This window comes from Medicago truncatula, chromosome 5 (assembly GCF_003473485.1).
Source record: "Medicago truncatula cultivar Jemalong A17 chromosome 5, MtrunA17r5.0-ANR, whole genome shotgun sequence".
Taxonomy (NCBI): Eukaryota; Viridiplantae; Streptophyta; class Magnoliopsida; order Fabales; family Fabaceae; genus Medicago; species Medicago truncatula.
In genome coordinates, this window is record NC_053046.1 from 9,207,300 (window position 1) to 9,235,199 (window position 27,900).

Genomic DNA, 27,900 nt, shown 5'->3' on the forward strand with positions numbered 1-27,900 from the left:
TGGATTTGTTAAGAGTCTCATATCAGATATGAGATGGTCTCACAAGCCGATTTTGTGGGGTTGTGTTAGACTCAACCACGATTTCTAAGAAGATTCGATATTCAATTGTTTAGAGATTAGTTTGTAGAGATTTAAAGCCACTTGAGTTAGTTTGATGGTGTTGACTTGAAACCTAGAAATGTGATCCTTATCAAAATCTCAAGTTTGATTCTTCCGATGTCAATTTGAGTGGACTAATTTAGCTTCTTCAATTTTATTTTATTTTGTAAAGATTTAAAAAAATAGAAGTTGCAGACCCCCCAAAAAAAAAATGTATGAGAGTCTTGCCTAGGAGGGCAGTTTGGCCTTTGTCCTCACCAATGACATGTGTGCTTGTCATGGCAAGTCATCTTCGAGTGTTTGTCCTATGTGTAATCATAACGTAGAAACTCTTTGCATGGTTGTGGTCATGCCAAGAAGGTATGCATATCGATTACTCATGATATCCAACTAAATTTATTTTAGTAGTGAAATATTGTCGATTGGTTGAGGATCATTCTTCCTAGTCGTCATCCCTCTCCTTTTAGGGGATGGGTCATGATCTTTGTTGAGACCATTGATGGCCTCTAGAGACGTCCTAATGATCATATTCTCAGCCAGGGCCCTTATTCAATTAGTATGTACTTGTATTAAAATATCTAAAGAAACTCTTTCAACCACCTTGCAACCTATTCTAGACACCTCTGTGTGTTCTTTGGCTTCCACTCTCTTATATTGGTTGGTCACTTCCTCCAGATTAAGGTTAGTATATTGGAAAATGCATACTGTGAAGGAATATAATTTGTAACAAAAATAGTCATTTTATGGCAGTTTTTGCGTGTAACCTTGATCATGTACTTTTGTTATGGCATGTATCATGGAGTACATGCTAATACTCAAAGAGGCTTCTCTAAATTATTGTAGCGTGATTCAATGGTAACTGTTAACATGCTACAAGATGGTGTGTCTTGGTGCCACTCTTGCTGTCTTTATTGGGACACATTCTTGCAATTGTTTCCATAAGAGATGTTCAAATATGGAGACATGTTCTATGAGGAGCAAACCAAGTTGCAGACGTTTTGTTTACGTATAGTCTTATGTTATAGAGTCGTTTTAATTTTTTATATGTAGTTCTCGATTTTCTAGGTGTTCCTATTTTGGGAGATTTTTCGATAGTATGCTTCCCTAACACTCTCTCTGATCCTATTTATAAGAGATATTTGAGTCAACAAAAAGTTAATGTATTTGGTCCAAACTCTTGATCAGATGCATCACTTTTTATTTACTTAAATGCTTCTTATAAATAGGATCGGAGGGAGGGAGTAAATTTTAGTGTTTTTTTAGCCTTTCGCTCCTTTTGTTCACAAAAATAGGTAAATAAACACTTTGTTAACTTTTTTTAATGTGTATTATAGAAAAATTTCTCCTTTTGAAGTTTGAAATGGGGACATTACTGGGCAAGTTATATTATGCCAACATTGTAAAAGAAATGTTTGGTGTGGTCTGTAAACCTTTGAAAGAGAAAAGGACAAAAGAGAATAACGTGATATATTAGTGATGAGATATAAGAGAGGGATAAAGATAAAAGGCTTAAATATGTAATCCGTCTCTGTAATTTGGATGCGTTTTGATTTCCGTCCTTGTAAAAAAAAAATAAAAAACATCTCTGCAAAAAAAATTTTGTTTTAAAAAGATCCATGACCCCACTTTTTTTGCTGACATGGGATGGCTTTGGTCACGTGGCAGTTGCTGACTGTGCAACTTTTACCACGTGGCCCTGACGTGGCAGTCCACGTCATTAAAAATTTATATTTTTTTAAAATATGAAAATTATTTTTTAAAATTAAAAAAATCATAAAAATGAATTTTCAGATTTTTTTAATTTAAAATAAAATGAATTTTCAGAATTTTGAAGGAAAAAAAAATAAAAATCGAAAAATTTAATTTTTCAGTTTTTTTTATGATTTTTATATTTATTTTCAGATTTTTTAATTTAAAAAATGAATTTTTAAAATTTTGAAAAAAATAAACAAAAATTAATTATGTGGCACGCCACGTGGCAAAAGTTGCACAGTCAGCAACTGCCACGTGGCCAAAACCATGCCACTTCAACTGAATAGTGGGGTCAGGGATATTTTTAAAACAAAAAAAATTTTATAGGCATATTTTTAATTTTTTTTTTTACACGAAAATCAAAACGCGTCCAAATTACAGAGACGGATTGCATATTTAAGCGAAGATGAAATAATGTCTTGAATAAATGTAAAAGAATAAGTGGATAATTTGCAAGCTAAGGTGGGGTCTTCAACAATTGTAATAGTACAATACCGCCTTTATCCATTCATATTTGGCAGTCCTAACTAATTAAATAATAACAAAATACTTTAGTATCTTATATTTTACGTGAAATCTAAAAAATAATAATTGTATTTAACTAATTTTATAGCCCCTATTTTTATAATCGTGGCATATGAGAGTAGCTAGTGTCCGTCAGCAATACTTAGTAATGAGAATATGTTCAACGATAGTTAAGTTTTACAAGACTTAAGTCTGATCTACCAATCAACTGAAGATATAAGTCTGACTTATAGTCAGTGATAAATTTATTTTTTAGGTTTAAGCATAAACTTTTGAAAGCCAGATATGTCATTTTTTTAGAAGAAAGTTTGATATGTCATGTTAGCTTGTTTACAAGTTTATTTCATATGAACAAATTTAAATAAGTTATCTGATTCATGTTTAAATATATTAACAGACTAATAGAACACTGAGATTAATCTTCCTTTGGATATTTAACATGACATTTTAGAGAATTTGACTATAGATGATATCATATTTTGGAGAGTATTAATCTTTTGCAGAGTATTCAGTTTTTAGAGAGTATAAAGCTTCTTTTCTTTTGGTGGTTCAAAGCTAAATTTGTTGTTTTTAATTATCATAATTGGTGCCAAAATCCAAATGTATGTGTGGGCATTGGCTAATTGTTGTTTTATACTGTAGAACAACATTGTGTTTTTTTTTGGCTCCTTATTTGGCACACCTTATGCTAGGAAGGTAGTCATATGATATTAATATATTCCATTTTCATCTCTTCAAAAAAAATTCAATTCTAGTTTATATAATGCATTTAAAGATGTAAAAAATTAATGTAAATTAATAAGCTTAAATTACAGAAAAAGTTTAAAATTTTAATTTAATCAAAATAAAAATTAATATAATAATAATAAAATAATTTATTCATTTTTTACTTAAGTAGATCGATATGATAGATTTAAAAAATAATTTTTATGCCTTGTGGCTTGATATTTTTATCTCGTTAGACTTTTAGAAATTCTTGACCTTCTGTGTTTAAAAAAGAAAGGTCTAATTTGACCAAACTTAGGTTATGCTATAAGCCGATCCAAGCTATTTCCACCTTTAGCGGTAGTACTTGATTTCATAGCGATGTTACACACTAATGTGAAAATGTCGTCCTCTCATAAATATCACAGCAAATTGAGACGTTAAGTGTCTGCAGCCAGATTCCATTTGAAAAATAAAAGGTTGCAGATATTATGGGTATTAATTGTTCCTATAAATACGTTATTATGAACCCAACCACAAACACTGTTGAGCATGGCATGGTATAAAACAAGATTCCCTATTGAAACAGAGATACTGCTTTGCCATATTGAGCAAACATCTCAAGTCGTGAAAATGTTTTTCCTTCACTGCAAGGTCAACCCCATCCCAACTTCAAAAATAAAGGTAGTTGTTTCCTCCATTAATGTCTTAAGACACTTTTTAAGAAGGATTAAAAAGGAAATAAGTCACAAGTTATAGTAGGTAAAATGTGTTAATTTTTAAAATTTCTAAGTGTTTTTTTGTTAAAAATAAATTCAAAGTGTTAATGCATTATTTTTAAGATAAAATTTTATTTTTAAACTTCTTAATAAATGCTCTTAAGACACTTGTTTTTTTAGAGCAAACTCTAAAGATATTAGTTATATTTTTTTTTAATCGAGTATACCACCACATGTAAATATATAGACTTTTTTTTGTGAAGGAATGTAAATACATAGACTTATTACTTGAGTCATGTAGAAGCACAAAGCTGACATAATCCTCCTCGGATACATTCTCATGATTGAATTCAAAATTGTGCATCTAGTTAAGCTAATAAGCTAATTTTGCCACCATTTTAACTTTTTAAAACGATCAATGTTAGTATTGTTAGATTTTATGTTAAGGGTGATGATCAAAGTCTTGATCTCTCTTTATCACTTTCTTAACTCTCACTCCCGCCACCAAAACATCCTTATATTTTCCTCTTCATTTTATCTCATCATGTTTCTCTAATTAAAGTATGATGTTGCTAACTATTTTCTCCAATAAATTTTATTTTTTTTGTATTGTTATTGTTATTTACTAGTGTCATTTTATTGATTCTATCATCAAAACATGTGTTACTTGTTACTTTGGATAACCAATTCTTTTTTGAATGATAAATATTAATATGTTAAATGTTATATTAAAAAATTTCCTTTGAATTTAGCCATAATCATTCCTCATGAGAACAATCACTACACCCACTAAACTATTTAGTTTGTCACAAGCTTGGAATACTTATATTTGTGTTTTCACTAAAAAGAAATAAGTATTGTCCCACAAAAAATATTGGATAATCTTATTTGTGAATAATCAAATATGTGAAGGTACTAGAGATGAATTGTTAACTAATTATTTGATCTGCTTAAAGAAATATATTAACCGTCTATAAATCTTAACTCAACCGATAAAAATATTGAAATTGTAGTTCATACACTGATTCACCGTTTATACGTGTGACTTTCTAATGATATAAAGAAAATTGTTTATAATGATATTTTTTCCACAAATTAAAATTTCAGGGTCCGACCCTCTATAACGTCCCAATTAGAGCCAAATGGGTTTTGACAGTTGAAAAGGCAGAGACTCACCTCACCACCTCCCTCACGAGTACGTTGTGGGTATTAATGTTGCTGTCTGTCGATTTCAGAAAGAGATTCCCTCATTTAATATTTTCCACTCTTTCTGCTAATTTCTCTGCAAAACACAACACAAACCAGTTGGGTAGTATCACGATCACCACCACAACACAAAACAAAACAATTTCCCTTTTTTCATCAAACCAAAACTGCCCTTAATTATCACACACTAATACCCCCATACTATAGGGTTAAATTTGACTTTTAAGCAACCTAGAAACCATGCAGTTTCTCAAAGAGATGCAACATTAAAACTCAATGCCTAAAGGGCATGGCGTTATGGGTTAAAATAAGGTAAAAAACAGCATGGAGCTAATACTATGGATTTTAATGCTCTGTCCCTTCTTTATGCCTTGGTAGTCGAGTGTTTTAAATGCTATATACAGGCCCTCTCTCTTTTTAAACCTAAGAAACATTCATTCTCATCACACTCACACACAACCATTTATTCTCATCACACAACCATTACCACCCTCTCTTTTTTTTCTTACTTAAAGCTCAATATTTCAAACAAACTCAACAAGGAATGGTTAATCTCTATTTTGTATGAATTAGCTATTGAGATATTGGCTTGGTTCACTCAGAAGAAACAAAAAATAACACTACTTGTGAATGTTTTGATTTTGATTTTGATTTTGATTGAGCCGTGCCAATATTTCAAATGCTATTTCATGTTTTCATTCATAGGTTATAGTGTGATGAATTGAAGAGAATACAAAGGCAGTTTTTTTTGCAGTTATTTTTATCTATTTTCTTCTATATGAAACTCAAATGCAGTTACCGACGTATATTGAAAGAGGTTATGTTTTTTTTTGTGATAGACAAAGTTGTCATGTTTAAGAATAATAACCTTTTTTAATGAAGATTAGATGTTTAAGAATATCCTTTTCTTATATAAATTAAATTTTCGAACATTGCTGTGATTTTTTTCTTGTCTCTCTTTATCTTTGTTTAGCACTAGATTGAAAATTATCTATATATGTTCTACTATCTTCCATGACTTGGTAAACAAAAGTATTAAGTTTTTGAAAAATTTAAGAATAGGTTAGGTGAGTTAAGTTTTGCAAGCCTAATTAAGCATAATTTGGTCAAGAACATTAAGAGTCTGAGCTATAATATATCAGGAGGGTTTTATTTGTAAGAATCTAGTCATTTTGAAAGTTTGATATGATTGGTTAGCCTATTTAAGAGTCTATTTCATTTGAATAAATTTAAGTAACATGATCATATGTCTAAATTGACCAAAAAACTAATAAACTGAAATTATTGTGAGTTAATATAATAAATTGAAATTACCGAAAAGATTGACAAAATTATAATTTAATCTAAGATAAAAGAGTTTAAAGGTAGTTTTAAAAATAATTTGACACATCAATCACAACACATCAATTTGACACATCAGATCATACTTTTCTAAAAATAATTTAAAATTAAATAGTTTTAAAAACCTATTAAACATACAAAACCTATTAAACATTAAAACATCAAATTTTAGACGATTTAAGGTCTGTTTGTTACGAATTAAAATAAAATTGATATTGATATTGAATAATATTTTTTTTTTTTAGAGATTTTATAACAATTAACAAATCAAAATCTATTACGTGTTGTTGGTGAAGTATAAATTCTAGGGGAGTATAAATTTTATTTTTTAAGGAAGAGAAGTGTATATTTTAACTTAAAAGAGGAATGTAATTCAAGTTTCTTTTAGGAGGAGGGGATGTAATTTACTCTTATATTTTTCTATAGCTATTGACGAGATTGAAAATATCAAAACAAGATAAAAACATTTATTGATCAAGGGATAATTTTCTAACTTTTCAGTTTTTCTTACTTTTTGGTAAATAGATTTGTTTGAGGTGGTTAAAAATATATTACTCAAATCATTCAAGATAAATAAATTTTGGCTGCCGTTTTTTTTTTATCTCTCATGCTTATTGATAGCGGATGAACTTGTTAAATATTTTTTTTTGATAAAACTAACTTTTGAATTAACTAATAAATATAAAATGACATAATATATATTTTTAAGTAATACTTAAAAAATTCCCTGACCAAAAAAAATAAAAAAAATTCAATTAAGATTAATGATAGTAAAACTGAGAGGATATATGATACACCGTTTATAATACTACGAAACTATTGGTACATATATATCATGTTGGTGGATACATTCTTGTACCGAGCTAGTGAAAACAAATACAAATAAGATAGAATCAAAGTTTTTTTTTTTTTAACAAATCAAAATGAAATATATTGCTTTAAAGGAGAGTGATTCATCCCGCACAAGGCGTGCTAAGAGCGATGAATCACCCAAGATCTGTACAATAAAAAGACACCTGACACATATGTCACCACCAGAAAAAATAAAAAATTACACAGCACCAATGCAAAGTAGTGAGTGTCTCCACCAATCATGAAAACCAAACGCAACTGGTACAAAATTCGACGAAAGCCATAAAAAGGAATTCAGCTTCACCTTTTCGACTATATTGTGAGGATCAATTACCGCATTTTTGAAGATACAGTTGTTTCTCTCCTTCCAAATTGTCCAAACACAAGCGAGCCAGATAACCTTAAGAAAAGAGTGAGAAACTCGTGGCAAACCCGCCAAATGAGTAAACCGAAGGTAATGATTTGTAATTGAACCTGGAAACACACAAGAAAAACCAATCCAATGACATATTAAAAACCACACGCTCCCAAACAAATCACATCTATGAAGAGATGATCTGCTGTTTCAATGCAACCACATCCTCCAACACACACGTTTTCGTTAGGTTGGATAACATGTCGTCGCACCAAATTTGATCTTGTCGGAATTCTATCTTTCAAGAGACGCCAAGCAAAGAGAGAAACTTTTGTAGGAACCAATTTGTGCCACATGTCGTTGTTTGAATCAACGGTCACCTGATCATCCATAGATGTTAGAAAGCGGTACGTCCCATGAACCAAGTATCCATGTATAAGATCAAGTAACCAACACAAGTGGTCCTGTAAATTTTCCTGCAAAGTAACGTTATTCAATAAAGTCACGCACTCCCTCACACTATCCTCCTCCTACGCCAACAACCGACGCTTCCACCCCCCACCCACTACCTCTTTCTTCCCACCCCATTCTCACCATATCCTCTACCAAACACTCCTTATGGACCGACAACTCATAGAGACGGCTGAACTGACACTTTAAAGGGACTCTACCTAGAGTTATCATCAAACCAACTTCCTACTCCCGATCCCACCCCTTCCCTGACCTGACACATCATCCTCCACCACCCAGAAGCACTTCTACCCCCTTCCTTAACTCGGCCTCCTTCCTCCCCATACCTAGCCTTTAAAACTCGGTACCACAACCCTTCCTTATCAACCAACAACCTCCATCACCACTTCCCTAACAAAGGTAAATTAAATTCCCCTAGCCTCCAAACCTCCAAACCACCACGATCCACAGATAAACAAATTGTATCCCAATTTATCCAAGCAATTTTTTTAAAGACCTCACAACCCCCCAATTTTTTTTTTAAAATATAGAAGAGATTGAGGAAGAACATCATAGACTATAGTAACACTTGTAACAAAAGCTATGACTTCTTGTTCAAAAAAAACAAAAGCTATGGTTTGCTTATGATCTTGCATTGTAAGCTTTGCTATTGATTCATTATGTGAAACATTCATTACAATTAACACTATGTTTTCTCCCACTTTCTCTTGTTTTTCTTTGTTTTCTCTCAATCTTTTTTTTTTGTCTAGTATCTTAGTGGCTGGAGCTCACACATTTAAACGTGGAATGTGGAGAAGTGGGTTGTCCGGAGTTCGAACTCCATCCCCTGCATAAATTATGCAATGTCCCTGCCAATTGAACTATGCTCACGGGGACTCACTCTTTAGTTCTCTCAATAGGAGCAAAAGTGAAAAATGTGCATGATAACAACGACAATTTTCCCAATCAAATGTTTTTTTGTATTTGTTTAGTTCTTTTTCTTTGACTGAGTATTTGTTTAGTTCTTAAGTCTACATATTCGTGGATATTTGTTAACTTGAGTAAAACGTGGGTGTCTGGATGACAATGACAATGTTTCCAAACAATTATTTTTGTTTTATTTATACGTTGTAGTTCTTAGGTCTACTACGTATTCGTTGATATTCACTAACTCGAGTAAAACGTAAATGTTGTTTGGTGGTGTAATAAAACTTGAATGTTAATGCAATTGTTGGTGAAGATCTAATACGTGGATGATAGTGACAATGTTTCGAAGTCACATGGTTTTGATTGAGGAATCATTTGGTTGGAAGTCACATGGTTTTGATTTATGGAAGTTTAAAAACAAAATTATATTTCAAGAATTGAAGGGATGTTTTTTTTCTTCTTATTTTACAAAAATAAACGATATTCATTCATTCAAATTGATAGAGTACATTGATATAATATAAATTTAAAATAAAACTAATTTTTAACCTGGGTCAAATAAACAGCGCATTAAGACGAAAAATAAAAAACACACTACACAAAGGCGGAAAATAAAAAATACACCGCATAAAGATGGGAAATCAAAACAAACAGTGCTGTGCAAAGACAAAGAAATCAAAGGAAACAAACGAAATAAGATTAAAAATATGTGAAAATCACTTACTTAATTAAAAAAAGAAAGAAAAACAATTTAAAAAGGTAATTTTGGGTCAAAATTGATCCTTAATATTCGAGATATGAAGAAGAATAAAAGTGGTGACTATTAGGGTCTCGAAAGGAGAGGAGAGAGAAGAGTATCAATATATTACTTGATGATATGTTTGTTTCAAGGGATGATTGTTATTATTAGCTCAAAATTGATTTTATTTTTGAGATTATTTGTAGAAAAGTATGCGTAGAAATACAAGTTTCATTTTTTTTGTTAGTAGTTTCTTTTTAAATAGACAAAATAACAATAGTCATTAAAGTCCTTTTAAAAAAAAAATAGTTATTAAAGATTCACATTTAAGTACAAAAATCGGAGTTCAAACCATAATCACAACGTCTAATATAAACTATTTTGACATTTTATTAATCGAGTTAGAACCTGCATATTATTATTCTATTTAATCCCACCAAATGTGTAATGCTATGTTTAGTAAAAAGTAATGTATAATAGAAAAGTTAGTTAAAACTTCACCTAAAAAACAGCTAGTTAAAACTTGAAGCAAGTTGTGAATAAGTGAAATGATACTGTACTTAATATATAGCGGACAAATTAGCATATAAAAAAAAAAGTAAACAAAAGTTTGAAGTGTTCGATAAAAGTTAATTGTTGATTAGTTTCAAATATTAGCAGAATCGAGAATTAATTTGAGAATGATTTAAAAAAAAGGGACCAACTTAATAGTTTACTCCAAAAACAAAAATATGATAAAACTATCGATTGGTTGTTGCTGCATATATAATTGGCTGCTGTACATGTATTATGTTGTGTTGTGTCTTGTTTCTTGTGCATAGGAAAATTGGTTGCTGCACATGAAAATGAAGATTGGATTGTTGCATTGTGAGCTATTTTTATGCGGGCAAAACTACACGATTGCTATGTGGAAGGGGACAATGTTTCATCGGCTGAAGATGGAGGCTCGATGGCGGTGTTCAAAGACAATGAATCTGGTTGATGGAATGACGAAGGGGGCAAATGGTGGAGATGAATATGCCCCAACGTTGTTAATTTCTTTTTTTCCTTCATGTTAATAACACGTGCATCAAACACATAATATGATAAAATAATATTATCATCTTTTTTATCATGTGTGCACCAAGAACGTATGACATGATAAGTGTCTATCTTATCCCTATCATATCCTATCTTTATTCATTTTTTAATCTTATCATATCTCTTTCATATCCTGCACATCAAACGGATCCCAAACTTTTAGGAATGCCCGGTATAAGTTTTCTATGAGTATCATGAAGTATTTTGGTCCGTCAAGAAATCTTATTTTTCACTTCTGTCACAGTCACACACACACCATGACCCTTTGGCCACACAAAGCTTTTGTGTTTGCAAATCCCTCCTTCGTACACACACGACTTACCTTGTTCCTTCATTCTACACGCGCTAACGACAACATGATGGAGAAACATGCAAATTCATACCACAACACACAAGATGAAATATTCCACGCTTGCAACATGAACCTTCATGTTCTTTCATATTAGTCCCTAAGGACACATCAACAATTTTTGAAAGAGTTAATGTCCAAATTTAACTTCAAGGATGAAAATAACTAACAAAATGTAGATTGGTAGATTATACTTTGCGTTTTTGTTTGCGTCAGAGATAAAGTTGATAACGAGTTACACTTTTAAGTTTAAAATGATGGTTTGTCTCTATTATTTGTCCACTCTTACCCTTTTTCGTAATGAAATTGGAGGTCTAACTCATCCTTAAATACCGGTTTGAATTCAACAGGCTCTTATACCATAATAAAATTTGAGGTCTAACGCATCCTTAAAAACCGATTCTAAATCGGAAGAAGAGTCTTATCTATCCGATGTGAGACATGAATTTTTCCCAATATTTCTTACAATCCATAAACAATCTTAAAATGAAAGAATACAATTGAAGTTGTCTTGTCAAATCTCTTATTTTTTAGCACATCAAACATGGCCGAACTCTCAATATTTGGGTTGTAGCTTACACATCTAATTGCTTCATTGGCACTTTAAAGTTCGGTTATGGAAAATTTCAAATATCACTTCACAAATATCAAAAAATTAGAAAACAAATAAATAATTCGTTGAAACTTGAAATAGAAAAAGTCCATCACGAAGAAGCATAAACTCTAAATATTCTCTGCGAAATGGTTAATCAGATTAACTTAATCTAATCTAATATAATAAAATCCTCGTGGTTATTTTCTATGTTTTTTTAATTCTTCCCAGCTTACAGTAGTGACTGTGTTATCAAAAGGACCCCAACCCCAACCCCAATTTAGTGGGATGAACCTTCGGTGGTTTGGTAGGGTCACGTTATACATCTGACAGGATAAGGATTACAGTCACAAATCCATATTCCTGACTAATAATCCTAATATTCAATAGCCACCATGGTCCCCAGATACTGTTTCGTATATTAATTTAAAGAAATAGTTCAATTTAGCTTCACTTTCATATTACATAGATAGATCACAAATGTATTTCACAGACCACAATAAATAAATAAAGAGCATCTTCATTTATTTTAAGTTACAACACCAAATGCACAAAAGAAACATTTAACAATTCCATCAACAAACTTTTCTTTATGAAATCATTTGTATGTTTTAATGTTTTAATATAGATCAAAGAAACAATTGTAGTATGCTTTTTATAGAACACGGTTTAATTGTGTTTAGATGCTCAACAGCAGCCGCGGTAACATGTTGTAAATGAGAGTTGACTTTTTATTTGAATAGTTCAATTCTTAAAAATTTAAAATGATTCACAAGTTACATCAACTTTTTTTTTTATAGGATACATGACTAACACAAAATTAAGTAATCTAACGTAGAAATTTTATCTTGAAAATTATATATTTAATTTTTTAAAATTGAAAATGTTTTTTCGTAAGACACAAGTTTTCTTTTCTAAGAATCTTAAGACATCTTTTTTATAAGCAACATTTAATAATGAATGGTTTCTCTCCAACATGTTATGCCATGAGGTTCAGAAGATATATCACATTGGTATACTCTTTCTTGAACTTATTGGTTTGAATTTGAACAAATAGAGATTAAGGTTAAACTAGCTTATATTCTTATTTTTCTATAAATTATTTTTACCAAAATATTCAAACCTAACATCACATTAAGAAAACTCTACAATCTTTTGTGAAGAAGACTCGTAAAAATCTTCACCCTATCATCTATCATCTGCTTGAAAGTTGGACTAAACAACACTATACAAATTCATTTGTTAGATTATTTAATAGGAAAATTTTATGGTGAAGTCATTAAAATAACTTTTCTGGTGAAGTTAACACTATAACATCAAAAGTGTTGTGAGTAACACCCCACAGTTTGTACAGTGACATCAAAAGTTTAGTCCTCTTAGTATCATCAATTCATCATATTAACAAGAATACATTTAATCTAATTTTATCCTACCTTGTTTTAAGTGTAACATTCCACAAAGTGTAACACTCACATGATATCAGCAACTCTGTTTGCATGTTAAAGATGCCAACGATAAAATAGTATCTATAAGTCTAAGATGTTGCAAGCATTACTAGATGAATTACTATTGATCATTAATCAGTAATCAACAATTTAAAAATGAATCAAAATTTAAAATTAAAATTAATTTTTTCAAAAAAATCAGTTTCATGACTGCACCGTAGAAGCTCCTTAATTAATATTCACCCTAAATTCACTTGTTATCATCTAACTTATCAATTTATTCATCACTTTCCACCTAACATAACCTTTATATATTCAAAAATATATCCTCACGGTTTTTGAGCTCTCACCATAGCCCCCCAACTTATAAGACTAACTAATATTAAGTTTTCACACTTCAAATTCATCACCTCACACCTCTTCAAAAGTATACTTTACTATTTCAAGCAAATCAAATGAAATCAAACATCCATCCACTAGGCGTTCGAGTATTGCCATGTGACATACACACATGCATTTTATATTATTTTTCATTTTATGTTAACACTTCCATTATAGAGAATTTTTTAGTCGGCTAAAAGATTAATGAAAACTAATCAAAATTTCTCATGTTCAAAAATCTGAAACAAAGTCAAGAGAAAGTTAATCTTTTAAATTCATTCAATAACAAATGAATGTTACTTAGTCTATATTAAAAACTAAATATATTACTCCCTCCGTCCTAAATTGTATGTCACTTTAGAAAAAATATTTGTTCCAAATTATATGTCGCTTTACAATACCAATGAAAAATTAATGTTACTTTTCCTATTATATCCTTAACTATTTATTGCTCTCTCTTCTTTCAATTCCTTCATTTATCTTTCCCATATCATTTATTGAGGACAATTTTGTAAAATAATTCTTTATATCTCTTTCTCACACAATATTAATTACATTTCTTAATATGTGTGAAATACCTAAAACATCATACAATTTGGAACGGAGGGAGTATTTATCGGATGAATGTCATTATACACTATAAAGTTCGGAATTCAATTTCAGATAAAAACGTCCGACCAAACAATTTTGACCTTGGCTATATTTTATATTTCCCGGCATTAAGCTAATCCCTTTCCTTAAAAAAAAAAAAAAAAAAAAAAAACTAATCCCTTATCAACAATGATATTATAATTTGCCGGGTGTGTCCATTTTGAGCGCAAATTGGGTCCCACTCTGACGTGGATAGCTGAGAACAAACACACTGCGCCGAAGCCAAAATCACTGAATCAGTACCAATCCAATTCCAAAGCAGCAGCAGCAGCAGCAGCAAAAACCAAAAAACAGTTTCTCGTCAACAACTCAATTCTTAACAAATCTCTTCTTCCTTTTTCTCTTCTCTTTCTTTCTTTTCTTCAATTTCTCGCGATCTCATTTCTCCTTCTTCTTCTTCTTAACGGTTTTGATCGTGTTTCGTTTGATTCTTGTTACGCTCGCTCTCTCTCTCATGGTGATCGAGAATGACATTGAGAGTTGCGGAAGCAGAGCGGTGCAATCACACGCGAATCCTCGCCATCACCGCCAGAAACTTGAAGTATACAATGAAGTTCTTCGTCGAATTCAAGATTCCGATTGCGAAGACGCTCTTGTTCCTGGTTTCGATGATCAACTCTGGCTTCACTTCAATCGTCTTCCCGCTAGGTTTTCATTCTCTCATTTTTCTCATCAAAATGTTTTTCTCGCCAAATTACCGTTGAAAATTGATATACGAATTTGTGAATTGCGATGTGATTAGCGTTTTTTTAACTCATGTTAATTTAAGTTTCAATTCCTATGAATTATGATGAAATTGAAAAGGAAATTAAAAAGGAAGAAAATAGCTGAGTGATTTTTTTGTTTTGTTTTGTTTTTACTTTACTTTTGTAAGTGAATTTGCCAGAGTGATTTTGTACGAGTCTTCAATGATTGCTACTACATAGGTATGCATTGGATGTGAATGTGGAGAGAGCAGAAGATGTTCTTGCTCATAAGAGATTGCTCGAGCTAGCAGAAGATCCTGCGAATCGTCCTGCATTTCAAGTTCGTTTAGTACAGGTAAAAAAATCTTCGAAAAAATACTTGTAATTCGTTTTAAATTTAATTACTAGCTGTTATGAACTTGATGTAGATAACTAACTGGTTGTTGTTATTATTGACATAAGATTTGGAAATTTGGAATCAGCATCTTTATAAGTGGTTTAAATGAATTGTAGCATAGTGGTATGTTCTGTATGGATTGACTTATTTGAGCTTATCTCCTGGCATAAGTTTTGTAAGACTATTTCGGAAAACTAATGGAAACAGCTTATGACATTGTTCATAAGCTGTTTCCAGCTTATTTTCATAAGTTCTTCAAGATAACTTATGAAAACAGCTTATTGCTTATATGAAAACAATTTAACTTTATTTTATCTTTTGCTACAGAAATAGCTTATATATAAGCACTTATCATGATAAACACTTGTGCTATAAGCTGCAAATAAGATGTTTATCCAAACAGGGCCTTAGATTGATTCATATCTGTATTGTCTTTAATGCAGGTATATCCTTTTGCTGGTGCAAATCATAACGATTCTTCAGTGCATTCAGATCCTTCTGAGAAAGATGATGCACAAAGTTCTCTTAACTATTCTTTAAAGCAGGGGTATGGTTCATACATTGTCTAGTCAGTTTTATTTTCTTTCATTGTGAATTGTGATTGCTCAATAAGAATAATTTTTATCATCCCAACTCTTATTGAATTGGTCCCATCAATATTATTTTCATTTATGCCACCACTAGTTTATTTTTTTAATGTTATCTCTCTTTTTTTTGGGCAAAAAAGAATTCATCCACCACCTACGTTTGGTTCTTCCTCTAACCTTGAAGCTCTTGCACTTCATACAAATAAAAATAACATTGAAGATGGAGACAATACTATGGGTGTGACGCCAAATTTTAACAGGTATGCATCTTAATAAATTCAGTTTGGACTATTATTCTTCTAGTCAGAATATTGTAAATGTGTTTGCTTTCAGAATATTGTAAATGTGTTTGCTTTATTTCCTTGTCTTCGGTTAGTGTTGTTAAAAATAGTCTTATATTGATCAAGTAGAAGCAGAAGCAGAAGCATGTGTTTCATGAGTTGATATACAAACAAAGACTTGTTGAATAAAATCTCACATTTTTTAAGATAATATTTTTCAAGTGCAAGCCTCTTGGTAGGGGAACATTTAGTTCTATTGTCAGGAATGTTCATTACTGTAGTATGATGTTTAGAAAAAAAAAATGTAAAATCAGTCAATGTGAAAACTGTATTAATACGACTGACAAGGCTCTTAAAATTGTATATCATGAAGGCTCACTATTTTCAGGGGGAAACACTTGTTTGATTGCTTACATTAGCTTATAGCAGTTAATAAATGCTTTACGCTATTGTTGTTTAAAATTTTGACTGGTACTGATCTTCTCACTTATTACATTTTAGGCCCATGCACGAGATTACCTTTTCAACAATTGACAAGCCTAAACTCCTTAGTCAGGTGATTAATTCTTTCAAATTTCCGTTATAATTCTGTAAAATGATGTTTTTAAATCATTGGGTGATATTTCTCTTTAGCATGTATATTCCCCATTTTATTTTATGCTGTATTCTTCGGCATCCAACACGATGATAGCAAATAGCTCTTACTTTTCTAGCCTTTTGATTTAGTTGGTGAACTTTATGCAAATTGCTATGCTGGAAGTATTTCTTGCTTGTCATTGCCTTTTGTATTAATCATGGACATAGCTCTTGCCAATTATTATGGACGCTGCGTCAAACATAGCCATTCAGAAACTAGAGAGAAACTAAGAGTTTTTTTTGTCATTTTTTTACCAAGAATAAATTGACCATTTATGAATGTGCAAGAAAGTATGCATGATTGAATACCACTGCCTGGTAATATTTACATGCAACCCCATAGATATAAACTCTTATACGGATTCACATTCATGTAAATAAATAATTTTATGCTAAATATAAAATGCTAACGTGGAGTATTCTACTCTTGATCTTTTCTATTTTATGTTAAACATAAAAGGCTAAATGTTAAACATAAAAGGCTAAATGTTAAACATAAAAGGCTAAAGATGAGTATTTTACTCTTGATCTTTTTAGGCGATGACTCCTTTAGTCTATTTTATGCAGAAGTCTAGAAACTTTCAAAGAGACATACATAAGTTTCAAACAATGACAAGAGGACTGCTTCCTGTTCATTTTGCAAATTGCAGGCTTTACTCAATTATTCATTGAACAAAGGATCAAATTACTTGGAGTTCTGAATGAAATTAATTTTGATGAACTATTAGTGTAAACAAAGTTTGACACGCACTATGACGTGGTGTAACTCCATTTAATGAATTTGACAATTTAGACGGTATCAAATCCATTGACTGATGTGACAATATGTTATAGGTGGACAACCTATACCTTTTTTTACACAAACGATGGATTAAAATTCAATTCTTTTTGAATTATATGATAGAGAAAGTGTATTTTATATTATATGCAATTTCTCACCCTTGACTATGTATGCATTTCAGTTAACTTCAATACTTGGTGAGATTGGACTAAATATTCAAGAAGCTCATGCGTTTTCCACCTCTGATGGGTTTTCCCTGGATGTCTTCGTCGTTGAGGGATGGCCTAATGAGGTAGGATAAAAGCGTTGAACTCGTAATAACTCTATCTTTAATTGTATTTTTTATATCCACATAGCATCTTGCTTTTATTGTCTTTTCCTTTTGTCATTAGGAAACTGAGGAGCTTAAAGGTGTGTTGGAAAAGGAAATTTTGAAGGTTAAGGTATACTCCTCAGTGATTCATTTCAAAATACAAAGTTCTAGGGTTTTTGGGGATATTTTAATTTTCTTGCTAGCTTTGATATGATGGTACCTATTCAAGATTAAGAAGGGAAGATGATAATCTGCAGTTTGGCTTGCAAAAAAGGAACTGATAATAATTTGGATGACATGCAAGCAATTGCAACATCTGTTAATATTAGTTGTTCTTTACACTCTTGCAATCTGCTAAATTCATTTGTGCTGAAGACTTGTTGATATGAAATACCCATTCTGTAGGACCAATATCTGTCAAATCAGGGCACACTTTATTCCTCAAATGATCAATACCAGACTAGGATGGAATCCTCCCCTGATTGCATACAAATACCATTTGATGGAGCTGATGTCTGGGAAATTGATCCCAGCCAGCTAAAATATGAAAACAAAGTTGGATCTGGATCATTTGGTGACTTGTAAGTTATTTCTGTATGAGAGTATATTAGAAATCTACATCACTTTTTTAGCTGATGCCTCTCTTTACGTTTTTCACTGGACTTCGTAGATTCAGAGGCAGTTATTGCAGTCAAGATGTGGCTATCAAAGTTCTTAAGCCTGAACGCATAAGTACAGATATGCTGAAAGAGTTTGCACAGGAAGTTTATATCATGAGGTTTGTCTGTATAGTGGAATATAATTGGTGGAGCTTCTGTTCCTATTACTGAGATTTTTTTTTTCTTGTATGCTTTCCACCTTTTCTTCTTGCATTTATCCTTTGTTATCTGAGGATAGAAAAGGCAACCTTTAGCAATTAAAGTGTGTATATCTTCCTTTTTCTTGTTTTTAATTGTTGATTTTGTAGCGTATCAAATGATAATCTAGCTTGCAGACCCTATAGTTTTATTATAATGTGAAATTAAAAATGTGGACTCATTGTAGATACATCATCTTGATATAAATTGTATTGGAGATTCATTATCTGTTGGAAAATTTTAGACATTTCTTCCTAGTTGCAGACAAAAAATCAAACCTCTTGTACTTTATACTTTCGGAATGTTTTTTCATCTTGTTCATTCTTTTTGAACTATCTGTTGGAAAATCAGCATGCACGGATAGCCTGACACAAATCTTTGTGCTCTGATTACCAAAGAGATTTTCTCAGGCTCTCGTGCTCTCATGCACCTCTGCAAAGCTGTTCTAACTGCTCATTATTATCCAAACTGAAGCATACTTTGATTGTAATCCTAATTCTTTAAGTTTTAAAAAAATCCATGCAAATTATATATATATATATATATATATATATATATATAACTGCTCATTATTATGCAAATTGAAGCATACTTTGGTTGTAATCCTAATTCTTTAAGTTTTTAAAAAAATCCATGCATTTCAGATTCAGATATATATAATTCTAAATTGTATGGAAGATTGATTCCCTGAAATTGGCATTGTAGAATCTAGATTATTAAAATTCCTGGGGTCAAGGATTAATGAGTTTGGCTTAATTTCAATCTTGGAAGGGGCATGAACTTTATCCTTAGAGAAAAGTATCTATCTTGTCTGCTACGACCGTTCAGAAAGGAGAATGTGTTTATTGAAAATAATATCTCAAATTTTGTGGTATCCTCCATCAAATACTTCTGAATGTTTTTGTTTTAAAATATCCGATATTGTTTCTATTTTGACTATTTCGCTAGTTTTTGTAGGAGTCCTTTTTATCCTTGTTAGTTTTAGTAATGTGGTATCCTTGTAGATCTACATGACAATTCTTCCTTTACAAATTATGACTTATCTTTGGCTGCAGGAAGATTCGACACAAGAATGTTGTTCAGTTCATTGGTGCTTGTACTCGGCCTCCAAATCTTTGTATTGTTACCGGTAAGTAGGATAGGATTTTGAGAACTGAAGATTTATGTTTAAGTTTCATACTTTAGTTCAAAGGGTGAGCTGTGAGCCTTGATGCAAGGACAAGGTTACTACACTGTTACTGTCTCGGAATGGACTCTGGTTTAGCAAAATCTCTTCCGATGGTGGATACTGCATACATTTGACTCTCCCACACCCTACAATGTTGGAAGCCCTGTGCACAGCCTCCCTTTCTAGAATTTGTTTGATATCTCCGATGCTATCCATTATTGTTTATAGATATTTGTAAAAGTAGTCTTTACATTGCTTGAACAATCCTCACCCCTTGAGCTAGCTTTTGGGCTTGGACAGTCCTGAGCATGAGTGTATGTTTTTTCTATAAGCAATGTATGTTGAGATTTATGTAATTAGGCCACCCACATTTGTCCATGCTTCAGATATCTAGGCCATACACCTTAGTGTGAGGCGGTTTGATGAAACTCATATCAGTTAGAGATATGGCCAAAGTTGTTTTTATAATGCTTGGGCAATCCACCCATTGAGCCAGCTTTTGGGGTTGAGTTAGGACAAAGAATCTTCAATTTCCTATTTGTATTGCATCGAGTACTTTAATTGCTAAGATGATTTGGTTCCTTGTTCAATAACCTAATAATTCAACTGTGATGCTTATGCGGTCTTGTTTCAGAGTTTATGTCGAGAGGAAGCTTATATGACTTTCTGCACAGACAAAAGGGTGTCTTTAAGCTTCCATCTTTACTAAAAGTAGCCATTGATGTTTCCAAGGGAATGAACTATTTGCACCAAAATAATATTATTCACAGGGACCTCAAGACTGCCAATCTTCTGATGGACGAAAATGAAGTAAGTAGACTTCATGAATGCACACATTGATACTTCCTGTTGCATTTTCATTTGTTATTGGTCTATGTTTTTGCTTCTTTTGGTAATATTTGGTTACAAATAAATCTATTAATCTTATTTCCTCAGTTGCAATCCTATATCACTAATGTATTGCCTATCTCGATTGTTGGCCCATTGCATTTTTTACTTTCCCATGTTCAATTCCTAGTTGATTATAGAATTTCTTAATCGAGTGTGTGATAATTTACTACTAGAACTATGGCTTTAATTCATTGATAAACCAAAACTGCAACTCATTTTATAGTTTGTATAATTAAGTTTAAGACGAGTAGTTGCATAATAAGACCCAAAGCACCTCAACATTTTATTTAATATGTACTCAAAGAGCATATCCTTCAACAGTTGGTCAAGGTTGCTGATTTTGGGGTTGCCAGAGTGCAAACTCAGTCTGGAGTGATGACAGCTGAAACTGGAACGTACCGCTGGATGGCTCCTGAGGTATGATTTTTCTTGAACTTGATTTTATTCTGCTGCTTGATATTTTGGGTGATATGATTGTGCAAGTGATTGGGTGATAGTTTGGATGATATTTTTCAGCAGTGGAAATAGTGCTTTTTTTTTTAAATGTATCAGGGGGGGAAGACTTTGTGTGGGGAACAAGCCAAGTAAAATGCAAGTAAAACTGGTATTCAAACTGGAGTTCACAAAATATTGAAAAGTTTTTATCCTATTCTCTTAAATTAGGTTCTTGGTTTACCCTTAAAAATATTGTCCATGGTGAAGCAGAATTTAAAACTGGTAAAGAAAATAATTTACTCGTCCACTTTATTTTTATTCTTTCTTGGCAATTTCCTTACCAAGCATGTAATGCATCGTCCCATTATAAGAAAAAACGTAATGCATTGACACTTATTTTTTAGTTCAACTCACATTCATCAAGCATGCCTTAAGTTTTTAGAGTTTGGATTTCAAAGTGCTTACACGATAATGATATTTGGATTCCTTTTCTGTTTTTCTTTCTTTCTTTCTTTAGCTGTTTGATATTGCTTCACATTTCTTTCCGTTGATCTGACTTGAAGGTCATTGAACACAAACCATATGACCAGAAGGCAGATGTTTTCAGTTTTGGAATAGCACTCTGGGAGCTTTTAACTGGAGAGGTGAGCATTTTTGTCTCAAGCAGCAAGCTTTGCTCTGCTTCATCTTTTTATTTGTTTCTTGTCTCAAACGTTGATCAGTCTTCTACCTGCTAATCCATTCTATATTCTATTTTTTGTAACCAGCTGCCTTACTCTTACTTGACCCCATTACAAGCAGCAGTTGGTGTGGTGCAGAAGGTCTGTATCCTTTCCTCTTTGCGGATAATTTTATCGTTAACATTTTTCTTGTTTACACACAATAACTCTGGCTTAAATTGCTATTAGGGTCTACGGCCTACAATTCCCAAAAATACACATCCAAGAATTTCTGAACTACTACAGCGGTGCTGGCAACAAGATCCAAAGGAGAGACCAGCCTTTTCTGAAATAATTGAAATTCTCCAACACATAGCAAAAGAGGTAAACTATTAATATTAACGTCATAAAAAAAAGAGGCCAAGTATTAAAGTTTTGAAAAATAGCCCCAAGTTAGACCTATTTAACAATTTTCTGTTTCATGTTTGTCAGGTTAATGATGTAGATCGGCATAAAGATAAGTCATCACACGGTTTCCTTTCATCACTTAGGCGTGGCCATCACTGACATTGATACCCATATAAGAGCAGTGGTGGTTGAGAATCCAAGAGTATAGCCTTTTTGTCCTGTACAGTCTGACCAAAGATCAATTGAGTTTGGTTCTTTCTGCTCTTGAAAAATCCAGTTCTACTCTGCTTTTGCCTTTTTTTTTTTTTTCTTTTTTTGTCACAATCTGCGTCTCTCTTCTTTTGTCTTCTCAACTATTGTTATTCAGAAGCGAGTAGGATGGTTGCAAGAGCAGTGGTGGTTGAAAATTCAAGGCATCATGTAATCTTAAACCTTTGCTTTGTTTACCACGTTTTTTGAATTGGAGCTTTTACTAAGCAGTCCCCTGTATCCAAAACCACTTTGATATTTACTGGTAAAAACATTATATGACGTTGAGATGTACAAGGCTTGATAGATTTGGCACATGCTACCGTGTAATTCAATGATTTGGCACATGCTATTGTGTAATTCAATTTCAGAAAGAAAAAAAAAAGGGAGAAAATTTAAACACAAATGTTGCAACCATTTTATCTTTTCATAACAAATAAAAATATGTATGAACACCACAATGTACTATAATTGGTCTGTGTGCGTTGATTGTGAAAAATGAAAATATTGTCGACAAGCATGTGTTTGTGTTCACATTGGGTTAGTCAATTGCTGCACCTTATGCAAGAAAACATTTGTTGATGTGTAACCATACAAATATTAAGGGGACGAGTACTATAAAAACACTCTCTTAACACCCACTTTTTTATTGGGTGAAAACTCATGTATATCTCACTTGAAAAATGAATCTCACATTGAGTATTTATATCGACATGAGTTTTATCCAATAAAAGAATGAGTGTTGATATAGAGTGTAATGTTGTAGGACTCGAACCTAAGTCTTGCTTTAGAGATTAAAGTAATGAATCTCAATCAGCCGGTGGTAAGAAACCGTTGACATTACACATACATAATACATATTGGAATTGACAAACTAAAAACTACCCTTGATGTTTTACAAAGATACGTTACTTGTGTAATGGAGTGCTTTTTTAGAGGAGACAATTCACTTGATCAACCTACAATTCAAAAATGGTGGATGTTCAACTACAGTGCTTTTGATGGTAGTAAATGTGCGTGATGTAATTGACTTTTCATGGCATGTATTCCAGATGTTGAGGTTTTCAAGGGTGTCGTCATTTGAGGGCGTCTTTATATTAAGACCTTAGAAACTTCCCAATAAATATAATCAATGGTATCCACCCCATTTGAGACTCCCCATTTGCTTTTTTGGGTACAAATACAATTGAGACCCCCATTTTACTTAATCCTTTTGTTTATAGTCTGGAAACTCCTATATTACTCCCATTAATTTGCAGAATAATCGGACCATGATTTTTCCATGATAAATATATATTAGACGACCTTTTTCCCTTGTAAAATTAAAATGTATCCTATGAAATTTAAACTGAAATAGTATATAAGTCGTATGTAAAATGAATTGAAGAAAAATGGATGTTAAAATATTCAACCATTTTAATGAACTACCGTATGAAGTCAGTTTGCATCACTAACATTGTAATGGAAAAGAAGCAAGAAAACTTCGCTGCAATAAAATAAAAGATTGCCACACTTGAAGACAACGGTACAAAATAATAATTTCTCAAACTTTAAAACTATAATTGGGAGGGGCCGCGCGAACGCAGGCCCCCACAGCAACAAATTATGATGTAGGCTCCACCACTTGGGTAGACCTTAGGCTAGCACCTCTTCAAAGTGCAATGAAGGTCACTTGCCTAGGCCATGGGCCTTCCTGATCACCCATTGACCCCATCCAGGTAAGTATGTTACAATGTATCACACAATTCTGTTTTATAACTCATGCTCCATAACATTCACTATAAAACTTCCGATGTGGGACTTAGATAATACTATCCAAGTTGCACTCAACAACAGGTCTATATTTTGATTAATATCGGCAAAGTTATGTCATAATCTTTATATAAAAAGCACATCCAAAACAAAGGTCATGAGTAGATGGACTTGGGTGCTGGTTGTCTAAGACTCCACCCACAAGTGATTATTCAAACTTAAGGTGGATGCAGCAGGGCCTAATAAGGATGGTAAATGGGAGCTGACCGCAGCGACGCAGGGGGAGTAGTTATCGCTGCAGGTTGCTCGTGTATGCTGCTATTACCAGTATCAGATGTGGCAGATGGCATGCTAGTGTTGAAAGGGATGGAGCTTGCAAGTACTTGTTGTTCCTCAAGATTAAAGTAGTATCAGACTCATTTATTCTCAAGCTTTATTTTTAGGAGCAAGAGCTGAAGATTGCAAAGACTCCCATCAAATTTCAATACTTTGAGATTTTTTCTCTCATATTTGCCATGTTGCCAATCAAGCTGTCGTCTTCTTAGCAAAATTTGCTATTATGTCTTTTATTGATTTTGTTTGGGTTGAAGAAACCCCTCATACTTTTGCTATTGAGGCTAAAAACAATTGATGAGAATTTGGAAACAAAGATGCTATTAGAAAATCGAGATTTGAAAAAAAAACAATTTTATGAGATAAATTCAAACCAAATATTTTCCAATATTGAATAGGCTTAATGGTGCAGCCTTGAAAATTAACATTAACATTTAAACTAAATTGTAGGACTTTACCCCAAAGGGAGTCCTTCCAGAAATTCTCGAAGGCTTGAGTTGCCCCAAGCCCAAGAGGGGGTTTGGAAATAGTTTTCAACCAGCAATAGACGCGCCTCGGTTAGAACCTCATTAGCTGCGTCATTGCCCCAAGCGCAAAGATGGTTCCTAATAGTGAACAGACCTTGTTTTTATATAGACTTCAACCACACCTTGTTTCTGATACAGGCGATGTGGGACTTCAACCACACTTTTGCCTTCAACACATATCCATTATACCTTATTCAACAACCTTTAGACTGAACAAAAACAGTTTAACATCAAGCTAATCATGAATTTACATGTAACGAAAAGGTAGATTGTAAGAGTCAGATGATAATGAAAGGAAATATAGAAGAAAAAACCATGAGCTTCAGTGCTGCAACGCTGTCCATTATTCTACGTTTTCCATTCTCTGTACTCAACAAAAACACATCGAAATCTAGTATTTCATCATACTTTACATATACTAAATGTTGGATCATAAAAGCATCATGATAATGCTATGGACTTCAGTGCTTAATAGTTAATAGTAACTTTGTAGTGGTTTGAATGACTCTGCAGAGAAAAGCTTTTCATGGCTGTTTAATTGTCTGATTTAGATAAATTTTTATTGTACTAAGTCTTTGATTGTTATGTTTTTATATAACGAAGTTGGGTGAGAATGCTTTTGAATATGCCAAGACTTACATGATACTTCATTACTTAATGATATGATACAGTCATTTGACTTGCATATCATGATTTCTTTTCCTTCCTATTATTACTGTTATGGAAATTAGGAAGAAATTGAATGGGATTTTTTTTCAAATATGTCGAGCACTACATAAATTTCATAGCATTATATAGTGTTGTAGACTTACATGCCATGAATTCTTCTTCTTGGTATCAAACACAGTTGTACTAAGTTATAGCTCTAGCATTTATTTATTTATTATTAAATATAGCACAGTATGGTTTGAACTTTGAAATGTAAAGATGGGATGACAACGTCAAGCCAAGAGTGGTGTTTCTTCAGAAAGTTTGATAAATAACCTTCATTAATATCTAAATACATAAAATCATTCCATCCACCCCCTTCCTTTTTATGCATTTACATGATCCAAACAGAATTCTTATTATTTCTATATACAGCTTTAGGTCCAATCATTGTTCTGTAGGAAGTCCATTTTGAGTCCAAGCAGCATAACCACCAGCTATGTCTGTGAGTCCAGTGAACCCCTATACAATGCAAAACAGTTGTCACTACACAATCTTTGAGCTTAAAATTTTAAAGAATTTAAGATAATAAAGTATCACTTTGAAATTGGAAAGTAGTACAAACTATTTTTGTTTTCTCTATCAGGTTTTGTATCATCTAGCATTCAACAAAAATAATAGGTCCAAAGTCGAACAAGAAGTGAATGGGGGAATTTAAAAGCTGAATGAAAGATGACAGTCAAACAAACTAGGAAACTTTTTTCAACTGCAATCAACTACTGCAATGTAAATATTAGCAATTGAAAGAAGAAATGCTTACAGCAGCTAACAAGTCAGTAGCAGCCATCATAGACCTTTTCCCAAGCTGACAACCCTGCAAAAACAATAACATTAATTTACATTAGCAGATGAATTAAGTTGGAGTACTTGAAAATAACATACATAATCTCATGCACTTACAACAATAACTTCATCTTCTTTTCTAAAATGTGAGGAGACCTCTTTAACAAAATTGCTGTTCTTTGTCATCCCTGAATACATGAGAAAATAATTTACATTAACATCAAACACTATATGAATAGATTAGAGAAAAGGACATTAATGGTCAATGGATTATCAATTTGATCTCTTACAATTACAACCTATTCTATCAAACCTCAGTCGTTTGATTGATCTAATGGCTAAGAGTATTATTATATCTCTTAGACTTATGACAATCAACAATAATTTAACATAGTGTTTGAGAATTGAATTAGAACCTGATCCAACTTTGTACATATAAGGTATGTTAATTGCACCAGGAGCGTGTCCAGCATTAAACTCTTCCGTGGTCCTGCACAATCACAATAAACAGGTATGGAAAGTCGTGATTTTTGGCTTCTTCCAAAACATTATCAGTAAGTATATTAATCGGTTACTTTACCTTACATCCAAATACTTATGGCCAGCTAGAAGAAGCTCGTGAGCTACACGCACTGGCACCGAGGTTGGAACTCCAACAACTTCTTCTAAATTCCCCTTTAAACCACACATCGTGCTTCAATATAAAAAAACCATCAACAACGTTACTTACTCAAATAAAAAACAATTTTATTGAACTATGATCAACACTTTGTTTACACTTACCGGAAGTTCGAAAACTTTGGTTGAACAACAACACTTCTGTGTACCTTATTAAATTTGGAAGATTTTATAAACGAAAAACTGCACGTACATAATAATAACAACACTAAGAATTTGAAAACACATAGATAATAACAAAGTAAACAAAAACATAAAGATATAGAAGAATTGTTTAATTAGAGTGTGACCTTGTTATGGTCGTGTTCTGCCGTAGAATTTGAGGACGTGTAAGGAAGCATGCGGCGGAGACATCAAACGAAGTTGCTATCATTGTTTTCATCGTCACTATTATAGACAAATACTATGAAATGCAAACTAGTGGTTATCTTTTTTATGAAATGCTTTGAGGTTGTTATTGCAAAACCGAAGATTTTAATCTCTTACCAATTATAGTACCTCTTTATACGTATCAATCGCTTACTAATTTTTTACATTTTTTTATTACAAAAACATATTTTGGATAAAACAGTTCTGACACGTAATGTCTCGTATACAGTGTAA

The 27,900-nt window shown here is 32.4% G+C and overlaps 2 protein-coding genes and 2 non-coding genes across 4 annotated transcripts; 1 reads left to right on the forward strand and 3 right to left on the reverse strand.

The window, feature by feature from the left end:
- Nucleotides 1-14,403: 14,403 nt before the first annotated feature.
- On the forward strand, nucleotides 14,404-22,922 carry LOC11434955 (serine/threonine-protein kinase STY8). Its single transcript, XM_003612220.4, has 16 exons — nucleotides 14,404-14,816; nucleotides 15,095-15,209; nucleotides 15,695-15,798; nucleotides 15,979-16,098; nucleotides 16,621-16,675; nucleotides 17,718-17,828; nucleotides 17,929-17,979; nucleotides 18,255-18,430; nucleotides 18,520-18,627; nucleotides 19,762-19,835; nucleotides 20,509-20,684; nucleotides 21,087-21,182; nucleotides 21,764-21,844; nucleotides 21,968-22,021; nucleotides 22,109-22,243; nucleotides 22,352-22,922. Exons 1-16 carry the CDS (start codon nucleotides 14,623-14,625, stop codon nucleotides 22,424-22,426), a joined length of 1,725 nt encoding a protein of 574 aa, XP_003612268.1. The 5' UTR covers nucleotides 14,404-14,622; the 3' UTR covers nucleotides 22,427-22,922.
- Nucleotides 22,923-24,081: 1,159 nt separating this feature from the next.
- Nucleotides 24,082-24,242, reverse strand: LOC112422284 (U1 spliceosomal RNA). The gene has a single exon (XR_003012652.1). It is a non-coding gene; the product is annotated as a U1 spliceosomal RNA (small nuclear RNA).
- An 809-nt stretch (nucleotides 24,243-25,051) lies between these two features.
- Nucleotides 25,052-25,201, reverse strand: LOC112422329 (U4 spliceosomal RNA). Its single transcript, XR_003012693.1, has one exon. It is a non-coding gene; the product is annotated as a U4 spliceosomal RNA (small nuclear RNA).
- Nucleotides 25,202-26,041: 840 nt separating this feature from the next.
- On the reverse strand, nucleotides 26,042-27,773 carry LOC11418767 (thiosulfate sulfurtransferase 16, chloroplastic). Its single transcript, XM_003612222.4, has 7 exons — nucleotides 27,588-27,773; nucleotides 27,403-27,480; nucleotides 27,200-27,313; nucleotides 27,036-27,109; nucleotides 26,737-26,807; nucleotides 26,597-26,650; nucleotides 26,042-26,298 (listed from the first exon to the last, which is right to left on the reverse strand). The coding sequence occupies exons 1-7, from the start codon at nucleotides 27,677-27,679 to the stop codon at nucleotides 26,224-26,226; spliced, it is 558 nt and encodes a 185-aa protein (XP_003612270.1). The 5' UTR covers nucleotides 27,680-27,773; the 3' UTR covers nucleotides 26,042-26,223.
- Between the last annotated feature and the right edge of the window lie 127 nt (nucleotides 27,774-27,900).